Consider the following 25,729-nt stretch of genomic DNA (forward strand, 5'->3'; position numbering starts at 1 on the left):
TTGCCCAACAATCCCAAAATATTAAATAAAAAAACCAATTCACCATAATAAAAAAAATAACAAAAGATCCCTTTAACATTTTAGATGATGAAAATAACTCATCTCCAAATTATATTCTTTGACAATTTCCCAAAATATTAAATCAAAAAACCAATTCACCGTAATAAAAAAATAACAAAAAACCCCTTTAACATTTTAGATGCTGATAAAAATAACACATCTCCAAATTATATTGTTTGATAATCTGGCATATATTCCAATTATTTACTTAAGGAATAAGTTTGATCAAACAAGATTTGAGATACAATAAACTAAAATACCTTTAAAGACAACAGAGATGAATAACTTTTATAGCCTTACAAATTCTTTCAATATATTCAAATGGGTTTGCTTTTCAGATAAATAGTACACTCAAAGCAATCACTTACAATTAACAATTTTACCTAAATTATTTTAATTTGTTCCAATTAACAATTTTACCTAAATAATTTGTTCCAATTATTTATTTTGAATGCAAAATTTCTTTTAAAATATCTATATTCCAATTTCTTCCCATTACTCATTACTCTGACCTCTTGATTTTTCATTTCTTCCCATCCAGATCCTTATTTCTTACAATGTACCTCTAAATCACTCTACACTCATCTACCGTTATATCCCTCTACACTCATCTACCGTTCTAAATCACTGTACACTCATCTACCGTTCTATCAGAGTGTTGCTAGTTTTATTTTGATACGCCTTGATACATACAAACTTAAAAAAAAAAGGGTCTGCACTCAAGTAACTGGACTTGTGTTTCGTTGACATCATCTCGCTGCGGCATGAACTAAAACCCTCTACAGAATTTTGGCGAAGTTTTCTTTCTACTTTTATCATCACACCGGAACGTCGCTTAGAGATGTTGAATTGAGCCATCCGTTTGACCGGCTTCCCCTCAGAGTTTCTTCAAGAAGCCTGTCCTGAGGATCAGCGATTGCGGCACACTCAATAACTTCTACACTACACTCATCCATGAATGCAGCCATATGGACGTCAGGGAGCGTAGCTTCACCTGCCAGAATTTGACACACTCTCCGTATCCCTAACCTTGCCTCGGGCTCGGTATTGGAGCACAATAATCCTAGTTTCAACACCTTGTCCATCTCGCCTGCGTCGTATTCATTCCCCAGCTTCGGATCCGCCGCATCTAGCAGTCTCGCTTGGGCGTATAGCTCCCGAACCCACTCCACCAAAACCACTCGTTCGTCGCCCGCGGATAGATCCACGGGCTTCCTCCCGCACGCCACTTCCAACAGCAGAACGCCAAAGCTGAACACGTCCGAGCTCGGCGTAGCCTTCCCTGTCCATGTGAGCTCCGGCGCTATGTACCCCAACGTTCCCATCACTCGAGTCGTCTGCGGGTTTTCACTGTGTTCACACAACCGGGCGAGGCCGAAATCCCCCAGCCGCCCGTTTAGCTCCGAATCCAACAGCACGTTGCTCGACTTGATGTCTCTGTGGATGACCCTCTTCTCCCATTCTTCGTGCAGATAAAGCAGCCCCGCAGCCACACCCTTCAAGATCGCGTATCTCTGAGGCCATGGCAGGATGGTTTTCAGGTTCCCAAATATGAGCTTATCCAGACTACCGTTGGACATGTAGTCGTAAACGATGAATAGCTGCTTCTGCATCCTGCACCACCCCCGGAGCTGAACCAGGTTCCTGTGCTGCATTCGGCCCATGGTGGAGATCTCTGCCACGAAACCCTTCATTCCCTCCGTGAACTCCTTCGTCATACATTTCACTGCGATTTCCTGGCCGCTGGACGGGAGAACGCCTCTGTACACCTTGCCAAAACCCCCTTGCCCCAAAATGTTCTCGTCTTTGAACCCATTCGTGGCGATGCTCAGATCCTTGTAAGCGAATCTATGAGGCCAGAACTCTTCCTCCCATTTTTCGATCGTTTCTCTGTTCTTGGCTTTTTTAAGAAACCAAACTGTTGGAATGTTAATTCCAACTGCAGCAGGTTACAGGTTACAGGCGGACCGTGACAGCAATGGCAGCGCAGTGATCGTGAGTTTTCCGGCGTGGATTGACCAGAAAACGGCACCGGATTCTCTCGGGTTGATTTCAGGCGAAAGGAATAAACCGGCGATCGAACCCGAGAACATATAGAGCTGACACGTGGTTTACCACTGACGTAACGCAACGTCACGTTCTCGGGAGGTAAACCTCAGCAGTTGTATGGTTTCCGATATCAACCTCCGCCGTCCGATCTCCTCGCGTGTTGTCAGCCGTCGATCCTTGAAGGTGCACGGGCCTGCGTCAATTCAATGCGTTGTGTGGAGTGTTTGTCTTATGGGTTGACCGCCGTGGAAGAGAGGACATGAGATTTAATGTTGATATGCAGATTTAGGTGTGGCTCTTTTAATATGGTGATGGGCATACGTCCCATACGTTTCTTTTTATATTTGTTTACATACGGCATGTGAAGTTTTTCATATAAGTGTTAGTTGTAGGATTTAATACGTATGTGTTTTCGTATTAAGTTTTTTTTGATATGTGAATGAGTCACGTGAAATGTGCTCATTTTGTTTTTATTCTGTTGACCATTGTTTTTGTATGGCACACGGGAGGCAATGAAAAATAGGAGTGTGTTGGCAGCAGCGAATGAGAACCAGAAATGTATGCACAGCAGTGCGAAGAAATTACAAGGAACAGATTGTAATGTTTTTGTGTTGTATTGTAAAAACAGAGGTGTAGCAAAAACCATGTGTGGTTTTGCACAGTAGTGCATGAAGAAAAGAAACAAAGTGGAGCGCATGTGTTTTGAGTAAGTTTTTTTTATAGGTTGGATTTGCATTGAAATGCAAATGAAAAGAGCGCTCAGGTATTTTATGAGATTGTGAATGTAATGTAAAGATTACTGTATGTGTAAAATATTTTTACAGCAGTATGTGTAAAAATAGTTTTACACCAGCAAATGTAAAAATGGGTTTTACTGCAGTAAACCCAGCACAGTAATTTCTCAGGTGAAAACAGAGTTTTGATGGGTGAAAGTAATTTTGGTGAATCCCTCTCAGCAAAGAGGATGAATGTTATTTCAGGCTTTATATTTTAATCAATAGAAATATTTTTATGGCTGTGTAATGGGCTGTTATGAGTATATTTGATTTAAAGCTTCCCTGTGCAAAGATCCTGGAACAAAGAAAACAGAGCATTGGCTCTGTGGTGTTTGCTTGTTTGGTTTTTGGTATTTTTTTTTCCCGTGTAAAAATACCCAACAGTGGTATCAGAGCTAGTCCAGGCTCTTTGAAGACTCAAAGAAGCTGAAGGAAGGTGTTGTTGCAGCAGTCAAACCTCTCCAGCAGTGTGAAGCCACAGCCAAAAGGGGTAAGGTATTTCTCAAAGCTTTCCACTGTGTTACTGTTATAGAAACAGTCAGTGATTTAAAAGAAAACACAGTCAAGTATTTGAAGCCTAGATAAGAATGGCAAGGTCAAAGAAGAAAGCCTCCAAGCCTGTTAAAAATGTGTCTCCCTCCTCTACTAAAATAGAAGGCAATCCATTTGAATACATTTTATTTGAAACCCCAAAGTTTGATGGAAACTTTGATGTATGGGAAATAATGATGAGGGCTTTCCTAATGTCTGAGGGGATTGAAGTCTGGGAGTCAGTGATTGATGACAGCAAGATGGATAAAGAATCCATGGAGTATGATGCACAAGCAACAAAGACTATCTTGGATGGACTCCCTGATTCTGTGAAGAAGAATCTAGGAAAATATTCATCAGCAAAGGAGATATGGGATAGACTGCATGACCTTCATGCAAAGGGAGCACTGACCATGACAATGAGTCAAGAAGAACCCATCATAAAAGCTGAGAATGAAAAGCTTGACCTCATCAAGCTTCAGGTAAAAGAAAGAGATGAAGAGCTTGCCAAGTTTAAGAAGGAACTTGAAGAATGCAAGAGGAAGCATCATGAAGAAGTCATATCCATGACAAATCAACTGAACAAGGCAAAGAAGCAGGAAAATGCCTTGACAAGTCAACTTGAAGAAAGACACAAGAGAGTGAATAAGCTTGTGGAAGAGATTGGATAGTACAAGGTAGAGGTTTTCTCCCTTAAGTCTGAACTACAAGAAGCCAAGAAGCAGGCACAAGGAGCTGAAAAGAAAATGAAGAGCAGTCAAACAAAAGATGAAGAAATCTCCAAAATGAAGACAGATATTATCTCCTTCAAAGTAGTAGCAGCTGAAGCTACTCGTTGCAAGGAAGAAACAGAGGAACAGCTTACAAAGAAGAATAATGAGTGTGAAAGATTGGAAGAAGAAATTGTCCTCCTCAGGAAGAAGGTTGAAGGGATGAACAAGATCATGCAGAGCTCTCAAGCTTTGGATGACATGCTTAGCTATCAGAGATCTCCATTTGATAAATCAGGACTTGGGTATGTAGCTGAACCCTCAAACAAGGATGAGGATGCTTTAAGCAAAGAAGATGTGAAGAAGCCAGAAAGAGATGGTGATGCTCCTAGTTCCAGCAAAGGCAAGGAGAAAAATGAAGGCAGCAATAGTAGAAAATCAGCTCCAAGAAGAAATGTAGCTGATGGCAAAAAGGCAAGAGGCAATGGTGATCATCAAAGGATCTCAAGGCAGCAAGGCTTCAAAAGTGCATCAAGAAAACCTCCATCTCCCAGGTACCAAAATTCATTTTATGGTTATTGTTATGCTTTCTCAAACTTTGGTCACATGGCAAAAGACTGTAGAGCATTTCATAAAGATAAATGTTGTGGTCTCCGAAAATCTCCAAGAAACAATTTTAGAAGAAATCATGAAATGTTATTCATGAACAATGTTGAATGTTTCAAGTGTCATAACATTGGGCATATGGCACGGGATTGTAACTTAAGATGGGCTACTATGCAAGCTAGACCCACACAAAAGAAGAAAGTTACACAAGTATGGAGAAGAAAAGAAATACAGTGTGAAAGCCCCTTAAGCAACGCAGCTGATCTAAATTTGTTTTGAGAAGAGTCTGCCAAAAGAAGACAAGCATACATTAAAGGGGAGCTTGAATTTTTTTTTGTTTGCTGAACTGTATTAACAGTCATTTGTTGATGGAGGATGTATTGCAGCGCAGCAGTTGCAAATGAAATCTTTGTTAATCCCTCTGAAAGGTAATATGCAGCAGTGATGAAATCAGCAATGTTTTTGCTTTGTTTTTATGCAATATGCACAGAAATGCATAAAGAAGAAAAGATGGCAGCGCTGAAATGTAAAGAGCAGCAGCGAGATAAGAGAAAAATGCAAAGCATGGAGACCCTCACAGCAGTGGGAAGATAGAACACAGAACAACAGTTTGAAATTTTTTTTTGTGGTGCACATGCATTGAAATGCATAGCAATGGAATGTAGTTTTCCTTTTATGCAAAGTGAGAGAATACACTCACAGCAGATTGAGTGTAATGCACAACAGATGAAATGCTTTGTATTGGAAATGAAAATGCAAAGCAATGAGAAGAAAATGAGAAGAAGGCAAAACGCAGCAGAACGTAAATGCCCAGTGGCTGAGAATGCAATGAAATTCTTTCACACAGCAGTAAAAAAATGTAATGTTTTTTTTATGCAATGCATCATGCAAAGAAATGCATAAAGAAAAACAGGGACAACAGATTTTTAATGCACACTGGATGTATAAGAATGTGTGTGGCAGCAGAAAGCCAAAGGAATTGCACAGTAGTGCATTGTGTAAAAAAAATGAAGACTAAGATTGTGTGAAGCAAGGGTGCATAAGCAAAGGCAGCAGCCTGTATTTTTTTTGTGAAGAATGAAGTGCCAAGAGTATGGGCACACAGCAGTATGATAAAACAAAAGGCAGCCACAGTGCAAATTGCAGAGGCAACGCAGCAGCAAATAAAACCCAGGGATGACAGTCTATGGTTATGGGTATGGACAGCAGTGAATATGAAAAATGCAGCAGCAAGAAGTTTTGAATAGCAGCAATTGCAAAAGAAATTTTCCTTACAGCAGTAAAGGTAAATGTAATGAATTTGTTGTTCATTGAATTGATATGCAATATATGCAACAGCAGTGAGTGCAAGAAATGTTTACACACAGCAGTGTAAATTTGTAAGTTGGGACAGTGTAATTGTTCCAGAAAAGACAAAGTATTTTGTCTTTGAAGAATGCACAGCAATGCAGAGTTTGTAAAGAAATGTAAGAGCAGTGCAGGTGTAAACGCAGTAGCGTGGAGCAGACACAGCAGTGTGGGGTAGATGCAGCAAAGAAGATGGCACAACAGTGCAGCAAAGAACATACAGCAGCATAAAAGAACAATGTAATGAGTTTGCACACACAGCAGTGCAATGATTGTTTGTTTTGAAACTGCATGTAAAGCAGTGTCTGTTTGTAATCCCTCTGTTAATGAGGAAGGTGCTTTTCAGCACAGTGTCATGGTGAATCCCTCAGTCAAGAGGAAGATGCTTTTCAGCATAGTGTGGTAAATCCCTCTATCAAGAGGATGATGCTTTTCAGCATAGTCATTAGTAAATCCCTCTGTTAAGAGGAAGATGTTTTTTATAACAGGTGAATCCCTCTGTCATGAGGAAGGTGCTCTTCAGCGCATTGTAATGGTGAATCCCTCTGTCATGAGGAAGGTGCTCTTAAGCACAGTTTCAGGTTAATCCCGCTATTAAGAGGAAGACAACATTGTTTGTTTATGAACTGCATCAGAAGCAGTTGGAGAATCCCTCGATGTGAGGAAGTGTTTGGGTAAGATTGAATGCCCAGCAGTTGAAATTAAAGGGGAGTGTTGGAATGTTAATTCCAACTGCAGCAGGTTACAGGTTACAGGCGGACCGTGACAGCAATGGCAGCGCAGTGATCGTGAGTTTTCCGGCGTGGATTGACCAGAAAACGGCACTGGATTCTCTCGGGTTGATTTCAGGCGAAAGGAATAAACCGGCGATCGAACCTGAGAACATATAGAGCTGACACGTGGTTTACCACTGACGTAACGCAACGTCACGTTCTCGGGAGGTAAACCTCAGCAGTTGTATGGTTTCTGATATCAACCTCCGCCGTCCGATCTCCTCGCGTGTTGTCAGCCGTCGATCCTTGAAGGTGCACGGGCCTGCGTCAATTCAATGCGTTGTGTGGAGTGTTTGTCTTATGGGTTGACCGCCGTGGAAGAGAGGACATGAGATTTAATGTTGATATGCAGATTTAGGTGTGGCTCTTTTAATATGGTGATGGGCATACGTCCCATACGTTTCTTTTTATATTTGTTTACATACGGCATGTGAAGTTTTTCATATAAGTGTTAGTTGTAGGATTTAATACGTATGTGTTTTCGTATTAAGTTTTTTTTGATATGTGAATGAGTCACGTGAAATGTGCTCATTTTGTTTTTATTGTGTTGACCATTGTTTTTGTATGGCACACGGGAGGCAATGAAAAATAGGAGTGTGTTGGCAGCAGCGAATGAGAACCAGAAATGTATGCACAGCAGTGCGAAGAAATTACAAGGAACAGATTGTAATGTTTTTGTGTTGTATTGTAAAAACAGAGGTGTAGCAAAAACCATGTGTGGTTTTGCACAGTAGTGCATGAAGAAAAGAAACGAAGTGGAGCGCATGTGTTTTGAGTAAGTTTTTTTTATAGGTTGGATTTGCATTGAAATGCAAATGAAAAGAGCGCTCAGGTATTTTATGAGATTGTGAATGTAATGTAAAGATTACTGTATGTGTAAAATATTTTTACAGCAGTATGTGTAAAAATAGTTTTACACCAGCAAATGTAAAAATTGGTTTTACTGCAGTAAACCCAGCACAGTAATTTCTCAGGTGAAAATAGAGTTTTGATGGGTGAAAGTAATTTTGGTGAATCCCTCTCAGCAAAGAGGATGAATGTTATTTCAGGCTTTATATTTTAATCAATAGAAATATTTTTATGGCTGTGTAATGGGCTGTTATGAGTATATTTGATTTAAAGCTTCCCTGTGCAAAGATCCTGGAACAAAGAAAACAGAGCATTGGCTCTGTGGTGTTTGCTTGTTTGGTTTTTGGTATTTTTTTTTCCGTGTAAAAATACCCAACACAAACCGCAACCGCCAGCGAGAATATCAATAAAACCAGAGCGGTTACTGTAATGCCAAATATGAACCCCACTCTCGGATGCTTGTCATGCCTGTGATCAAATGAAGGGAGACGAGAGATATCGAGCGGGGGTGCCGTGCCTTCTGTTGTGAAGCTCCACGCGAGAACGTAATGGTCTGCTATGAAATTCCCCGTAGCCGATGAAAAGCCAACAAACATCTTTTCTTGCAGAACGCTCCGCAGATTGATTTTCTGAGATATTAAGGGCTTCTGCGGTCTTGGCAAGCCAGCCAACGTTATGGTAACGTTGAGCTGACTCTGTAGATGGTTGTAATCTATCCAGGCCTGTATGTTGCGTCCGCTGTTGAGGCTCAATCCATGGAAGTCTTCCCCATTCCAATATCCAGCAAGCGCGGTTTTCACCGAGATGAGGCTGTTGATATCCACGCCCACGTGGTTGTCATTGGGGTCATCCAATTCAACACTATGGACCGTATCGAACTCCACTGCGAACAAGTGATTGTCTGGGTTCCCGTTGCTACTAATGTTTAGTAAGCCCAGATACTCAGATTGCAGACTGCCCGTGAGAGTTTTGTAAGGCGTGACGAAGAAGGCCATTCCGTGCCCGCCTTTGTCAGAGGGGGGATGCACCATGCTAAAAACAAAGGTAGTGCTGAAGGAGGGAAGTGTGTCGTTGGTTTTCATCTGCACTGGAGTTGAATACAACGCTCGGCCGAGTTTCCAATGCGTTAGATCTGTGAGGGCGACCGCGGATTGGGAGCGAATGAGTGAAGCATCTGCCTCCAAGATCAAGTTGGTTCCATTGAATCCGTCGAAGACAAAAGTGGTAGGCAAAACTGGCATGACGGGGGAGCTGAGGGCTACGGGAATGAGGCTGATCGCCCATACTGCTAAAAAATGGGGAGAGAGAGTGCTTCTTCTCAACGACTCCATGTATTTTTCTCTATCACCATGGAAGCAGCATTACATGAGATATTATAGGTACAGTCCGCCGACACCATGCTTTCTCGGGAGAAAATCGAAGACAGAAGCAATAGGAAAAACTGGTATGAAAGGGGAGTCAAAGGCCAGGCGGATTAGAGAAAATGGTCGGACCGGGCGAATTCTTCGAATCAGTATGTACTATGTAGTACATTATCGCCAGCCATATAATCAACGCAGTAGATATCAATTTATTACACAGATTATCCATTATTCCTTTCACATTCAGTTTTTCAAACTTCAAGTTTTATTTAAAATTATTATTACCATGGTTAATTATAAAAAATAAAAATAAAATAGCTTATTATATAAAGATATGAAATTTTTTATTATAGGCTATATTCAAAAAATATGATAATTCATTTCATTATTAAAATAGTTTATATTATTTTATTTTATGATATTTTAGATAAATATTTTTAGCATTAATTATATTATTAAGATATGTTTTGAATCAATTAATGTGTTTTTATTTTATTTTATGATATTTTAGATAAATATTTTTAGCATTAATTATATTACTAAGATATGTTTTGAATCAATTAATGTGCTTTTACCTGGGACAAAGTTATCTCAATTTTTTTTAAACATATTTTAGATCATAATTACATCAAAATTTATTTGTTACCGCATTGCAAATCATTCAATGTGATTCATCACCATAAAATAATCACAAAAACCTAAATTCAATAATCCTAATTCTTTTTCCTAATAATTATTAAAAATATTAAAAATAACATATAAAAATCCAATTTCTATTAGCTGAATAACAATTTCACATAACAAATCTATGAAATACAAAATTGATTTAAAATATTAATATATTATCATTTAAATATAAATTCAAAATATTAATATATTATAATTTTTGTCCTTGCTATGTAGTCACCTGCCTTAACATAAAATAAATTCCTTATGCGGACCTCAGTAATAAGATCACAAACCGCAATCGTGTTAAATTTTAATTGTCGTTAAAAATGTTTATAATCAAAACATGACCACAAACAAGTTTCTGCTAGGAAATTGATCATTGTCATGGGCTAAAATCCAAATTTGTTATGACTAAGATATAAAATGCATAGGTTACACTTTATAACAAAACAACAAAAATAAAAGATTAAAAAAGTTAAAAGTAGAGCCGAAAGTAGAGTCAAAAGATGCAAATGAATGATTAAAGCAACTTTAAGCGATAAAATTGCTTTCACAGTAATCAATGACACCATACTTCAAGCGACAAAATCGCAAAATTCTTTTTCATGATCGATTCCTTGGAAATCGCTGCAATGAATTAAATGATTCCTAAAAGCCTTGTACCTATTTCAACCAATTAAAAAGCAAAGATTAAAAACAAAGCAATAATAAAACATATAACAACAACATATTACCTATTTCAACCAATTACAAAACAAAGATTAGAAACAAAGCAATAATAAAACATATAACAACAACATATAAGAAAGAAGATAAGTCAATCCAAGAAAACCAAAACCATATTGTAATAGATTTATCATATAATTAAAACTCGGTAAAACTTTTACATATAAATATATTTTATATTATAAACATTAGACAAATAAATATACAAATATTGGTATAAGATAGAAATATTATCTTAAACACATAGTCAAGAGAAATTATTTTAACTAAACATTAAATTAGGAGTTATTTTCGTTGGACTAAATCTCTCAAATCTAACTAATTAACAATTAAATAACTCTTATAATAATTATATTAAAAAATATTTTTTATGATGAGGAATCTCATTTTATATGCACAAGACAACAAGGAGATAATGCCTCCAACATCATCAATTAACAAGTCTTTGTCTTTGATCTTCTTGTCTGAAAAACTCTTCATTAGTATCTCTAATAATTTTCCAGATCAAGTACATTGAACTCCATCAAGCTATCCCATAAGCTTTGTAAAGTTGTAGCTCTCGAGTTGAATTTCCACTCTTGAACACTTGAATCGCAAATCTCCCAAAGTTAATTACCGGACTACACCATGTCACTAACCTCATCAGTAGACGAATCTCATGTCTTCAACAACTAATGAGGGATAATTCCCTAGATCTATAAAGGTCGAGCAAGTAAACTTGACTCCGTCAAGTTACCGGTGTTTATTCGGGCTCCAGCTTTATGGGAACCCTTGGTTTTTCCCATGGTATTCGTCTCTGATGTAGCCTACTTAAACTCTAAACAAAATCATGTTAAATCGACCTACGGGCAAGTGGGATTAAGCAATGGTGTCTTTAGACACCACCACTTCTCTCGATACTCTATGAACTTAGCATCTGGTAACAGATCCAGAGTGGTAAATATGAGAGCTTGGTGAATATGAAAGCCTGGAGTTGAGCATGAAGCATGAATTTCCTGATAAAAATATATGTGTAGAAATTCATCACAAGTCTGCCTTTGGAGGTTTAGTCAAAGAAAGAAATGGACTCTCTATTGGAAAATAAAAATTGGGAGTTAGTGAAGCTTCCAAAAGGAAGAAATTCCCTACAAAAAAAGGGTATACAAGATTAAACATGAGGGTGAGGAGAAGGAAAGATACAAAGCAAGGCCGATGGTGAAGGGATTTTCTTGAAAAGAATGTTTTGACTTCACCTATTATTAAAACACCATCCATAAGAGTTATCCTTGGTCTTGCTGCTACTTTAGACTTGGAATGTGAACAACTAGATGTGAAAACAATTCTTCTTCATGGAGAATAGGTGGAGGAAATTTATATGGAATAGTGAGAAGGGTTCATGGTAAAAGGTAAAGAGAAGCTTGTCTGCAGGTTGAAGAAGAGCATTTATGGGTGGAAATAGGAACCTCGCCAATGTTACAAGAAACTTGATTCATTTATGTTAGAGAATGGCTTCAAAAGGCTAGAGGCTGATCATTTTGTCTACATCAAGAGGTATGCCAAAGAAATGCATATTATATTACTATTTTATGTGGATGATATGCTAATCGTTGAACATGATAAGAACATGATTAATAGTTTGAAGAAATATTTTGGTACTCAATTTGCAATAAAATATTTTGTTCTAACACAAAAAATATTGCACATGAGGATTATATGTGATAGAAAGAAAAAAGAAGTTGTAGTTGTCACAAGAAAAATATATTGAGAAGGTGTTGGACAGGTTCAATATGAAGGGGGCCAAACTAGTTGGTACATTGTCAGCATCACACTTTAAACCTATTGCTTCTTTGCACCCTTATGATGATAAGAAGAAGCGTGAAATGAGTAGAATCTCTTATGCTTCATCAATTGGTGGCTTAATGTACGCCATGGTATGTACCCATCTAGATATTACACATTAAGAGGGAGTAGTGAGTGGGTTCCTTACAAATCGAAACAAACGACATTAGTATGGAGCAAAGTGGATTTTGAGGTAGCTCAAGGGTACTAGTAATTATGGTTCATGTTTTGGTAATAATAATGTTGTTCTTGAAGGTTAAACATATATAAACATGGATGGAGATGTGGATACTAGAAATTCCATCATTGATTATTTATATACATTTGCATATGCAATATTATCTTCGATGTATAGGTTGCAGAAAGTAAGAATCCTCTCCACAACAGAGGCAGAAAACATAGATTCCACAAGCTTGCAAAGAGATGTTGTAGATGCAACAATTTTTAGGAGAACTGGGAATAAAACCAGATAAATATTTGTTGCATTATGATAGTTATAGTGCTATTCATTAGCAAAAATCCCAACATATCATTCTAAGACCAAGAAAATTAATGTTCGATATCATTGGATTCGTGAAGTGTTACATGATGGGTTGCTACAATTGGAGAAGATACACACTACAAAAAATCCAACTAATATGTTAACGCAGATATTGTCAAGGGATAAGGAAGAGATTTGCAGAACCTTGGCCGGAGTAGTGAAAACAAGATGAAAGGAATCTTAGGAAAGGGATTAGTAGCGATAAGAGAAAAGTAATGTCAAAAATATTCGATCAAACTTCTATTTGGTCCCATGTGGGAGATTCTTATGTGTTACCAAATCAATTCAAAGTTTTTTGCACCCATGGTATTATCCCATAGTATTGGGGCCATGGTATTGTAATGTAATAAATTTTTATATGAGGGTGTACGAAATAAAATCTATCTTACTTATGTGTTCCATGTCATACAACTAGGAAAATTTGATAGTAGCTATGAACACTCTAGCACCTGTTGGCACACTAAAGTTTGATGATGTTAGAAATAATTTAATGAATGAGGAGCTACAACACTAATCAATTGCAAAAAACCAAAGAGGATAAATTCTAGTCTTAGTTGATCATGGAAGGAAAATTGAAAACAATAGATATGGGCATTTAAAATAGAGAGGTAGATTGAAATCAAGAACATGAAGAATTGTTTTCATTGTGTAAGATAGAGGCATTGTTGTCGCAGATCGTATTTGAAGGATCTTTCTCACGATTGAAAGAAACGAAACTATTTCATGGTTATAGGCCACAGATACAAATCAAGACTGATCTGGGTCACCCACACACATCAGTGTCAAAGGGATCCAAGCCTTAAATGCCTATAGAAGTGATAACATAGAATCCATTCACCAACGATGGATCAATGCAAAGGAGACAACCCATGTGAGTGAATTTCCGCCTAAGGGAGGATGAAAATATAATGGAAGAAGCGTTGATCAATAAGAGAAATAGAGGACTAGCATAGACATATTAGAGAAGTGAGGGAAAAGTACTAATTGTCTAGGAAAATCTGAAAAATAATACAAGGAAGCAAGCAGTGAGTGAGGAGGTGGTGGTTATTATTGTAGGAAAATTAAGAGTTCTTTAGATAATATTTTTGTTAATTGGTAGCCCGACATAACATAGAGTAAGAGAAAGAAGATAAATTTCAAGGAAGTTGTATATTAGAGTACCACTACATATAGAAGAAGATTTGTATGATGTTTGAGTCATGGGTATGAGTTGTGTTGATGAGAGATTATGTGGACTAGGCAGTGTTGAAAATACACGCCAAGTATTGATTGAGTAAGATATAGAAGTTGAGAGATTGGTTGTATACATGAGAAAGAATGTAATGAGTGAGTGACCTAAGGTTTTTAGTCCAAGGCATTTCCCGAGGAAGTTGTAAGACCTGATGTTTAGGAAGACATGTTACATGGTAGAATGCATTATTTTAAGGCCTTAAGATCTTGCTCAGGTATACATATAGTACAGTGGTGCATGGAGTCATCAAGTTGTGGAATGAACCACTTCGACAAGTATCAAGGTGGCAGGTGTACTGGTATCTTGGCTTGGGGGGAATGTGAGATCTCAAGTTTGATATGGTTAATGAATGGGACTTGGTAAATATCCATAAGTCAAGTTTAATGTGGGGATTGTTAAGGAGGATCAGGTAAACTTGACTCGATCTAGTTACCAGTGGTTTTTCGGGCCCTAGCTTTATGGACACCCATGGTTTTTCCTGTAGTATTCATCTCTGATGTAGCCTATTTAATTGTTAAATAGACACATGTTAAATTGTCCTATTGTCCAGCGAGATCAATCAATGGTGTCTTTAAACACCAAAACATATCTCAGTGCTCTTTGTTCCTAACAATATCAACAGCTCCTGAGTTAACTGGAAAACTATCCAATTGAGTTTTACTTCCACTTGATCTATTGAAGATACAATTGCTCCAAATCACAATCAATTCCCTGTTTGTAATCATTAAACTACTAGTCATTTTATGGACATGCTTCCATCTACAGAGATACATGGATGCCAATTTTTGTACTCACTAGTGATTTAGGAAAGTAGTTTAGATATAGAATGTACTCTAGTCAATGTTACAACATTACCCTCATCTAATTGTAAAAATTCTTCATCATGTACATTTATTATACAAAAAAAAAAAAATCTTCTATTGAAAAATAATATATATCATCACCGATATCTCGTCAAATTCATGCAAAAGAAATTGTAGCTCCAAAGAATTTATACATCTCTATGAAATTTAGCTCATTAAGCCTTCAATGTCATGATTCCATCTTTGAAGTCTGTAATTCATCATCCTCATAAATCCCCTATAAAGAAAATCACATTTCCTCCTTGCAAAAAGCTCTAAAACTAGTGATGTAGAGGAAATTTGTCTCTTTTTGGAGCTTACACAACCCGAACTCCTCTCTTGATTGAACTGTTATGTATTCCAATCCTCTTTCCATAACGATGATGGTATGTAACCCATCAAATTTATTCAATACAACTAAATAATGTTTCTATATATATTGTTATCATAGGAAACTACTAGATAATGGCTCTGATTGGCCTCTTCCTAGAGTTTGTACTGGAGGACAACATTGTGCACACACACCACTAGAGATATATTTCGAGACATGTGCAAATCTCTTGCCATCTCTATCAATTCTCATGTTTTTCTTATCATATTTCAGCCAATGACGAACCACTAGGGAAAGAAACATGGAATCTTGGGTCGGGCACACTGTGTTCCATGAAGTTTTGAATTCCTGAACTTCATCTTCTCTTATACAAGATACTCAAAGAATATATGTGAAGTAGTTACTAATACTCTTTCAATAATATCTAAGGGGATTTAAATTAAGAAACTCTATTAGCTTAGAGATGGTAGCTCACTATGTAACAATATATTCTCATACAAAAAATATACTCTCACACACCTACAATAATCTACCCATACAATAAATAATTATCACCTCTCTCATAGTCTTGGGCCCTCCCTTGACGAAGTTAAGCCCAAATCTATTAGCTTTGATACTAATTTAGAAAAAATTGCACACAAAAATATATTGCTTATTTTATTAATCATCAATATATCCACACATATAAATACATAAGTATTGGCATAAGACAAAAACACTTTCTTAATCACAAAATCAACTAGTTGAGAGAATATCTCAACAAAACAATAAACTAGGAGCTATTTTATTTGGACTAAATCTCTCAAATCCAACTAACTAACAATCCAACAACTCATGTAACAATTACAATAACTATACATTTCATCATGAGGAATATCATTCAATATGCATATTAATACATTCGAGAAATTTTGAGGTTTAAAATGGGTCTCCTAAGGAATATTATAAAATAATAGTGGAAATAATAAAATAAAATTAGATTACATCATCAAATTTTAGAGGGAAAAAAGACAAAACTACATTTTCAACTTATCTCCCTATGATTTTACTCAAATTTCAAGCAAGATCATTTTTAGATGTAAAATTTAATTCCTCATCCAAGGAGCATCCATGTTCCATATTTTCGATGGACCCTGCTACAAGAAAAATGAGAAATACATGAAAAAACGTAATTGCAATCATGTTTTTCTTATTTTTCTTGTAGGGAGGTCCATAAAAAATATACAACATCGGTACTCTTTGGATGAGGAATTAAATAGGGAGATAAGTTGAAAATACGAGTTGAAAAAGTAGTTTTTTTTTTTTTTTTACTCCAAAAATGGTGAATCATCCCTCGTGGTTGACATCACCATATTGATTCCTATTGGTTCTTATAAATTTTATTTTGGTTGTACATTTTTGTTTTGAGGCCGATTTTAGACCTCAAAATTTCTCTAATGCAAGTAGGAGTTAATATCTCCAACACAAAATGCACTTTACAATGGAGGTTTCCTAACCTATTTATAGGATTCATTACATGTAAATCTATAGGTAATGCCGATACCACATTCTCGAAAACCACATACTGTAAACTAAAAAATTCCAATTCTATAACCAAGTCAACTTTATTTAACAACACCCCTTTAAACTTGATTTGGGGTATATTTTCAAATCCAATTCCTAAAACTACATGGTTCCCAAATCACTCTAGCATTTATCAGGGTATGCATGCCTCACAAATTCTTATAGTCATATATTGATATACATGTAACATACCCCCTACCACCCTTAGTCTCCACTATGGTGGAAAGAGGGAAGTTACGAAGCTAGCTTGGCCTCTAAGGTTCTAGTTATGGAAATGATGTCTATATTTTTCGATCTTTTCAAACTCTCTCAAAACTTAACATGGATAACCTCGATTTGTGCGCCTCATTGAGAAATTTCCAATGATATAAAATTTGATTCAAACTAACTCCCAGGTTAAAATATATATCCATTTGAAGATTTGGCCTATTAACTTCTGCCATGTCATACTAACTTGCCACATGGCACCCATGTGGCTATTTAAATTAATTCCATGTCACCATGTCAAGTTTTGCATGGAATTCTTTCTGCCAGTTTTTACATCATTCATGATAGTCAATACTCATGAGACCCCCATTCCCTCTATCTTTATAATATATATCAACATATAAAATACATCAGGCACGCTGGCCCCTTTGTGCCACCTCACCTCAGAAAGAAAATCCGTGGGATTTTATTGATAGTCCCTCATTGAACTTGCCTAAGAAGAACCTCTCGGGTTACATGGAAACATTACTCTGCCATTCGCCATGTCAATCCACTAGGGATAATTTTTGAACCAATCATATGAGGTCTGGCCCCCACCTTGTACCCCTCCTACACGTTAAACCACCTACCCTCATGACAGTGAACATGGGCTCTAGCGCTGCCATATCACCCCGGGAATAAAATCCCGGTGGGATTGCACCAAGTGCCATATGAACTCATCGGGGTAGAGGCATCAGGATGACATCATGATTTCTATTTTCGAGGGTGACATCAGAGGTTCTAATCATTGGGGTCATCCAATGGGGGTAACTTCTCAAGGCATCCAATGACCCTGATTTCATCCTCCCCTACCGTTGGACGTGGTACATGATCACATGATATATAATGCTCAAACTCCCTTGCTCCTCTTGGCCCTGAACTTCCAACCCCTGTGCCATAGGCATATATACGGTTTAGGATTCTCCCCATCCTTAACTCTTGATCACGGTGCTTTATAGCACATGGGTCAATTGTGACTTGGGGGGGAAACTGTTAATGCACTAGGGACTCAGCCTCCATGTGACCATATATAAATATATTTTTATGAAGATATTTGGAGCTATCCCTCTTGAGCTTATGATTCAAGAGCATATTAACATCCACATTATCCTTCCTGAGCTTACATAGTCTTTAGCCCAAGATGGTAATACATGTGTATATACATAATTGTTTGTGTGATTTACATACATGCAGATGCTATCCTTCCTGAGCTTATTACGGTCCCAACCTAGAAAGGCCCTAAATGCATTTATATACTTTTTCATAGTAGTAGAGTTATCCATCCTAGGATTGCATTTTACGAATTAGGGCCCGATAGCTAATTTAGTTTTACTATAGTAATCGAACATATAAGAGAGATTTGTCCATCTCTTTCATACTTGGGCCATGAAGAACATAATGCATGTTCTGAAAGAACATAGAAACCAACCGATTTTTGGGGAAATTATATAGGAATTTAGCCTCTCACTTCCACTCAAAAAAAAGTTCATTACATGTTGTGATTTGGATCCATTTTTCAACCATTAAACCCATAATACACTACATATACAATAAATAGAAAACTTCAGACATTTATCTCATAGATATATGACATAAATTCTAAAAAAGAACACAAGATTTAAGAATTTCATTCAATAAGTTCATGCACCAGTGTTACACAAAATTTAAACATCATTCAAAGCTACATATCAATTTCCATAGAGAAATTCTTTACTTCCACAGTTCTTAGCTTAATGCATCTTATCTTCAATACAAAAAAATGCAAACTGAAGGTGGGACTTCAATTTTCCACCCAACCATAGGCTTACTGTAGACAAAATCACTTGCATTAGTCACCCCCGAGTCAGATCCATAATATAAGGGGAATTTATTTTCAACAAATTTTGTAGGAAGACTTATTTATTCCATAGATCATAGGAAATACATATGAAATTTGGCAGTTTATTGGTTAGTCAAGCATACTATAATTCACAACAATGGGACGTCTGTCAGTTGTGTCAAAGACTCTAAGAGTGGGTTATCAACCCATAGAAAGAACCTTATTTTGTTTATCAACTCTCTCTTAGCAAGCACTCATATGCATGTGGTTTATCAGCCCTAGCTAGCACCCTGAGTAGTTTCTCATCCAGTCCTTAACAAGCACTGATTCCCATTTCCTCTTAATCCTCTTGCAATCTTGATCACAATTTCCTCTTTCAGGGAATCCCATTCACTTAGATCATATCTCTTTCCATCTTTCCTCATGAGCTTCACCAAGAGGAGGTCCAACCCCCACATTGTTGTGCATTTTCCTTTTTATTATTTCCTCACAGTGCCTCTTCATGTTCCTCTTGGACTCTTTCTCTTATTTTTCTTATTAATTGCACCATAAAATTAATTAAAGGTTCCATCTAACCCGACTTGGGTTTATCTTTCCTCTTCCCTCTTAGATCATGGATATGTGGTCCCACTCTTTAGGCCATTACATAAAAATACATTTTTTTATTATATCAAGTATCATTACATTACAAAAATTAGGGGGAAATCATCCTAGGGGTATCACAAACCCCACCCCCTTAAAGGGAACACAATCCTCATTGTTCTTTTCAGTGAAGAAAAAACAAAATTGAGCTTCACACACTGCTCTATTCAGCAGGAAAAATATGTGTGTTACACCCTTATTTTCTTAGCCATCTCCCATGTGGCTTCATTAGGTTCAGAGTGTTTCCATTGCACCTTGACATGCTCTATTGTTCTACTATAGAGTGTGATTTTCCTTTGATGCAGGCTATATAGTGGTTCTGGTCGGAACTCTCCATTTGGTTCCACTTGTATCATAGTCCATTCAACAACATGATTAGTGTCTTGAACATATTTCTTAAGCAAGGAAACATGAAAAACATTGTGCTTTCATTGTGGGTGGAAAGGACAATATGCAGACCACTTGCCCCACTCTCTCCAAGATCTAAAATGATCCACTATATCAGGGTTCCAACTTGGCATATGAGCCCATTTTTAATTAGATTTTATTTGGCTTAATATGGTGATAAACATGCTCTCACACTTGAAACTGTTTATGTAGCCTCTCCTAGTCTGCATAAATTTTCTACCTATCCTGGGCCGCCTTTAAATTTTTTCTCATCTTGATCAATTCATGCTCCATTTCTTTTGGAATTTTTTTCCCAATAATTACTCTATTTATTGGATCATCTGAGCTAATAGAGATTTTGCGTTTTCCACCCTAAAGTTCCTCACAAGGACTCACTCCCAATTATTCTTGATATCCATTTTCTATATGCAAATTCTACTAGTGGTAGGTAGTCCTCCCACTTTCTTGGCTGATGCATCACATACATCCTCAACATGTATTCCAATTTTCTATTTACTCACTCTATTTGACCACTTGTCTGAGGATGATAACTTGTGCTAAAGGCTAGATGGGTTCCAAATCCAACAAATAGTGACTTTCAAAATTTCGAAGTAAATTTGGCATCTTTGTCTGATATTATTGTTTTGGGAATTCAATGCATCCTGACTATCCCTTTCATGAATATTTGGGCTATATCTATTTCTTTATGAGTAGAATTAATAAATATAAAGTGAGTTTCCTTGCTAAACTTATCCACTGCCACCATGATAGCATCATGTTGTCTAAATGTCTTGGAAAATTCTTTAATTAAGTCCATGGATATGACCTCCCATTCCCATTCTAGAATTGGAATTGGTTTTATCAGTCAAGCTAGATTCTTGTACTCTACATTCACTTGTTGACAATCCAGACATTTTACATGATATTCTACAATATATTTCTCCATTCCTAGACAAAAATATGTCATCTTCATGGTTTTCATCATCTTTTGATATTCAAGGTGACCTAAGTAAGGTATTTTCTGGAATTCATCCATTATAAGCCTCCTTAAATCCTTGGTGTTGGGAACATATTTCCTGTTCTTGAATATTAGTATTTCATCATCATTGAGTTTGTAGCTTCTGCTTACTGATCCATCTGCTTGTTCTTGCAATAACTTCTTCACATATTGGTAATTTTCATCATTTATCAACCCTTCTCTAATCTTCCCCTTGATTTCAAATGAGAAAATTATTATGGTTGCTAGGTGAATCTCTTGCAAAATTCTACTGAGTTCATCTGCCACCTTATTCTCCTTTCCTTTGATGTGCTTAATTTCGAAATCAAATTCACTAATAAATTATAATAATATAGCGTGCATACAATTTAGTTTGGGTTGGTTAAACAAGTATTTCAATCCACCATGATCTATCATCAATAAAAATCTCCTTCCTAATAAGTAATGTCTCCATAATTTTAGTGCATGCACAATGGTTACCAGCTCCAAGTCATGAGTGACATAGTTCCTTTCGTACTCATTCATTTTCTTGGATTCATAGCATATTACATGTCCTTCTTGCATTAAGAATCCACTAAGTACCTCATTACAAGAATCAATGAAAATTACAAAATCATTTCATGGGTCAGTTATTCTCAAAATAGGTGCACATGTCAGTAAACTTTTCAGCTATTCAAAACTAGATGCACATTCAGGTGTCCATTGAAACTTCACACATTTTCCTTGTAAGGTAGTGATGGGATTCCCAATATTTGAGATGTTTCAAATGAATCTTTGGTAGTAGCCATCCAACCCCATAAACGATCTGCCCTTTCTCACATTCTAGGGTGTGGGCCATTTCATTAATGCTTTGATATTTTCTAGATCCATAACCACTCCTTCTTTTGAGATTAAATGACCGAAATAGTCAACCTCAATTTGAAAGAACTCACACTTGATGAGTTCGGAATATAGTTTACAGTCTCTGAAAAATTGTAGAATATCTCGCAGGTGGTCCTCATGCTCCTTTTCATTATTTGAATACACTGGGATGTCATCCACAAACATCGACACATATTTGTTTAAGTATCGACACATATGTGCCACATATTTGTTTATGTGGCACATTATTCATTTGGCACATAAAGGTTTTTGGAGCATTTGTATGCTTGAATGGCACTACTATAAACTCATAGTGACCAAACATTGTCCTAGATGCCGGTGAATTTCTTCCTCCTTGATTCTGACCTGATGATAATTATTCCTTAAATCAATTTTGGAAAATATAGCGGCCCCTCACAGTTGATCAAATATATCATTGATCTTGGGATGTGGGTATGTGGGTACTTATTTTTCACAATCACCTTATTTAAATTTCATTAATCGACACATAGATGCATTGTTCCAGATTTATTTAAAAAAGAAAGTGTCAAGGCTCCCCATAGTGAAAAATTGGATTGTATATACCCTTTTCGATTAATTCCTTCAGCTGCAATTTTAATTCTATGACCTTCGGTGTGCTCATTTGGTAAGGGGTATTTTTTGCCAGTGATGTTCCCATAATTAGTTCGATTGTGAATTCAATGTCTTTGTTGGGTGGAATTCCTGGAAATTCATCTGGGAACACATCTTTATACTGATTTAATACTAGGTAATTTGCAAAGTCTTCTGCACTAGTTTCTTTCTCCTTTGTGATTTGGATGGAATAAAGGTCACAACATGTTCTGTTGCAGCTCTTTAATTGCATTGTTGAGATCATTTTGAGCACTATTGGCCTCTTGACACCCTGTAGTGTTATTAGGTTACCTTCATCATTGAACAACTCTAGTACTTTGTAATAAAAATCCGCCTTCACCCTCTAGGCTGCCAACCAATCCATACCTACTAGAACATTGTCTAATCTCAATGGAAACAAATTCAATATGACCGCAGTAGTGATGCCCCTAATTTCTATAGGGTAAGAATTAACCATATTTATTATCAGTCTCTTTGTCCTTGTGGCTAGCTGAAAAAGCCATGATTCTTCATGGGTTTTATTTGGCAATTCACATTTTTCCACAATATTAGGGATACTATAGTTGAAATTAGATCCTAGATCAATTAAAAATGAGACTGGTGATATTTTGACCATACCTTTGATTTGAACAATCGTTGCTTGTTGGTCTTCCTACATATTATCCAATGTAGTGTACATCCCGGGGATGCTCTAAGCCACATCGTTCATAGTTTTTTCCTCTTGTATGTTATATAAATTCTTGCCAATATTTTGAATTAGAGGACAACTTATTCGGAGATGATTCTCTCCACATTCCCAACATTGTATGATCCCTTTTCCGGATCCTTCAACTTGTTCATTCATTGATTTATGGGGTGTATTTCTATTGATTGTGAAATTTTTCTAATGTTCACCTCTTTTGAGGTTATTAAACTTTCCACCCTTTCCCCCTTGCTTATATCCTCAAGTTCCTTGGCCCCTCCTCTACCTTTATTCTTCCAATCAGTTTGGAACTAATTCTTATCCTTAGTATGTTCATAAAAATGCTTGGTATTTTGAATAACCTCCTCCAAAGTCTTAGGTTCATCGAATTCTATTTTGTCTCAGTATGCATGTGGTAACCCACTAACATACCTTTGGATCTTACTCTTCTCATCCTTGATGTAAGGTACATAACTTAGTAGTTCCATGAATTTGTTGGTATACTCCTCAGGTGTCATCTACCCCATTTTTTGTTCATATAATTCCTTGCCTCTGCTATAATAATATTTCTCAGGCAGGTACTTTTCTCAAACGTACTTCTCAAACTTCCTCTGTGTTAGCTCCTTCTCTTTGATTCCTTTAATGTTCTTGAAGTCCTACCACCATATATTAGTGTTTCCCTTTAAGCTGAAGAAAACCACCTTCGCCTTCATGTTCTCATAATAATCATGTAATCTAAAGTACTTCTTTATTCCCAAGAGACAAGCCTCTACATCTTATTCTTTATTTTATTCTCCATTAAAGGTAGGTGGTTTTTATTTCTTGAATTATTCTTTCATATAAGTACTCTTTCTCTTCCTTTGATTATAATGTCTCATGTCTGCACAGTTTGATGATTTGTTAGGGCTACTTTTTTTTCTTTTTGGTGTACTGAGCATAAATGTTCCCCCTTCTACATGTCTATGACTCTTTCATGATTGGCTTCCTTTTTCATTTTTGTTATCCAACTCGTGCCTTTCGATGTCTGGTGAACTATTCTTAAGTCTATACCTATCCTGATGGCTGGTACCAATGCCCAGTTGTCTCTGTCTTTGCAAACCTAACAGACTCTACAATAATATGGCATTCACTTATGCTTTCTCTCTAACCATATTTTTGTTACCTGCCTTACAACTTCGCATTTCATCTCTTAGGCTTCTAAGAGTGTCCATCAATTCAGGATTGTCCTCTTCTTTCATCTTACCAATTGACTCTTCTTCGAGGCATATTGTCTTATATTTTCACTGGGCTATTAAAATATGTTTTTGATTCTTTCTCTTTCTTATTGTATCTTGATGTTTGTCAATCTACTTTTACATACACATGGATGTTATCCAACCATAAAGGAAAAACAAAATAACACAAATTCTCATCACCTTGGTCTATATTTATCTAAAACACCAATTTTCAGTTAACAAATAAATAATATCCCATCAATAATTCCATGAAACCATGTATTTCAACAATTTGTGTTTTCAACGCTATCAAAAATCTTTCACAGAAAGGAATCTAGCAGATCAAGCATATCAAGCATTTATCTGGAGTATGCATGTGAGCATTTTTAGGTATATTTATTGAACCTAGAGCTATAATACCACCTTGTAAGATACCCCCTACCACCATTAGTCTCCATTATGGTAGAAAGAGGACAGTTACTAAGCTAACCCGACCTTCAAGTTTCCAATTATGGAAATGGGGTCTACAGTTTTTTTATCTTTTCAAAATCTCTCAAAACATAAAATGGACAACCTCATTATGTTTATCTCATCGAGACCTTTCCAACAATATAAAATTTTCTTCAATCCAACTCTTGGAGCAAAATATATAGACGTTTAAATATTTGGCCTATTAACTTCTGCCATGTCATACTAACTTGCCACGTTTCACCCACATGTCCCCACCATGGCACCCACATGGCTATTTAAATTAATTCCATGTCATCATCCCAAGCTTTGTGTGGCATCTGTGCCAACAACTGTTGACTTATTCATGGCGATCAATACTCATGAGATCCTCATTCCCCGGGCCCTAATATATATATCAAGCATGTGAGCTCCTTTGTGACACCACACCCCTGAAATAAAAACTTGAGGATTTCCTTTGCAACCTCCCATTGAACCCACTAGGGAAGAACCTTTGGGGTCACATGGAAGTTCCACTTTGCCATCCGCCATGCCAATTTGCCAGGGAGTGTTTTTGAACCAATAATGTGAGGTCTAGCCTCTATCATGGACCCCTCCTCCTACGTATTACATCACCTACCCTTATAACCATGCAAATGAGATCCAACACTACCACATCACCTCGGGAATAAAAATTGGGTGGGATTGCACCAAGTGCCATAGGAACTTGCCAGGGTAGAGGTACCACAATGATGTCATGATTTATATTCCTGGGGGTGACTTCATAGTTACTAATCATCAGGTTTATCCAATGACATTAGCTTCTCCAGGCATCGAACGACCACAATTTCCTCCTTCTCCACCCTTGGACGTGCAACTTGATCACATTCCGTATAATGCTCAAACTGCCTTGCTCCTTCAAGCACTGGACTTCCAACCCCCACAACATAGGTGTGTATATGGTTTAGGATTCTCCTAGTCCTCAGTTCTTAGTCATGGTGCTTTGTTTCACATGGGC

The 25,729-nt window shown here is 36.9% G+C and overlaps 1 protein-coding gene across 1 annotated transcript; it reads right to left on the reverse strand.

The window, feature by feature from the left end:
* Positions 1–693: 693 nt before the first annotated feature.
* LOC149161494 (L-type lectin-domain containing receptor kinase IV.3-like) lies at positions 694–9,018 on the reverse strand. Its single transcript, XM_089435529.1, has 2 exons — positions 8,081–9,018; positions 694–1,978 (listed from the first exon to the last, which is right to left on the reverse strand). The coding sequence occupies exons 1-2, from the start codon at positions 8,940–8,942 to the stop codon at positions 879–881; spliced, it is 1,962 nt and encodes a 653-aa protein (XP_089291655.1). The 5' UTR covers positions 8,943–9,018; the 3' UTR covers positions 694–878.
* Positions 9,019–25,729: the final 16,711 nt, after the last annotated feature.

Source organism: Pinus tabuliformis, chromosome 5_2 (assembly GCF_031772625.1).
Source record: "Pinus tabuliformis cultivar Carrire ecotype Pingquan chromosome 5_2, CPIR1, whole genome shotgun sequence".
In the NCBI taxonomy this organism is placed as follows: Eukaryota; Viridiplantae; Streptophyta; class Pinopsida; order Pinales; family Pinaceae; genus Pinus; species Pinus tabuliformis.

Bases quoted from the DNA above. Each gene is read 5' to 3' on its own strand.
- LOC149161494 (XM_089435529.1), bottom strand. From the start codon at position 8,942: ATGCCAGTTTTGCCTACCACTTTTGTCTTCGACGGATTCAATGGAACC. The intron at 1,979-8,080 runs GTGTTGGGTATT...ACATTCCAACAG, and splicing joins CTCGCTGGCGGTTGCGGTTT to TTTGGTTTCTTAAAAAAGCC.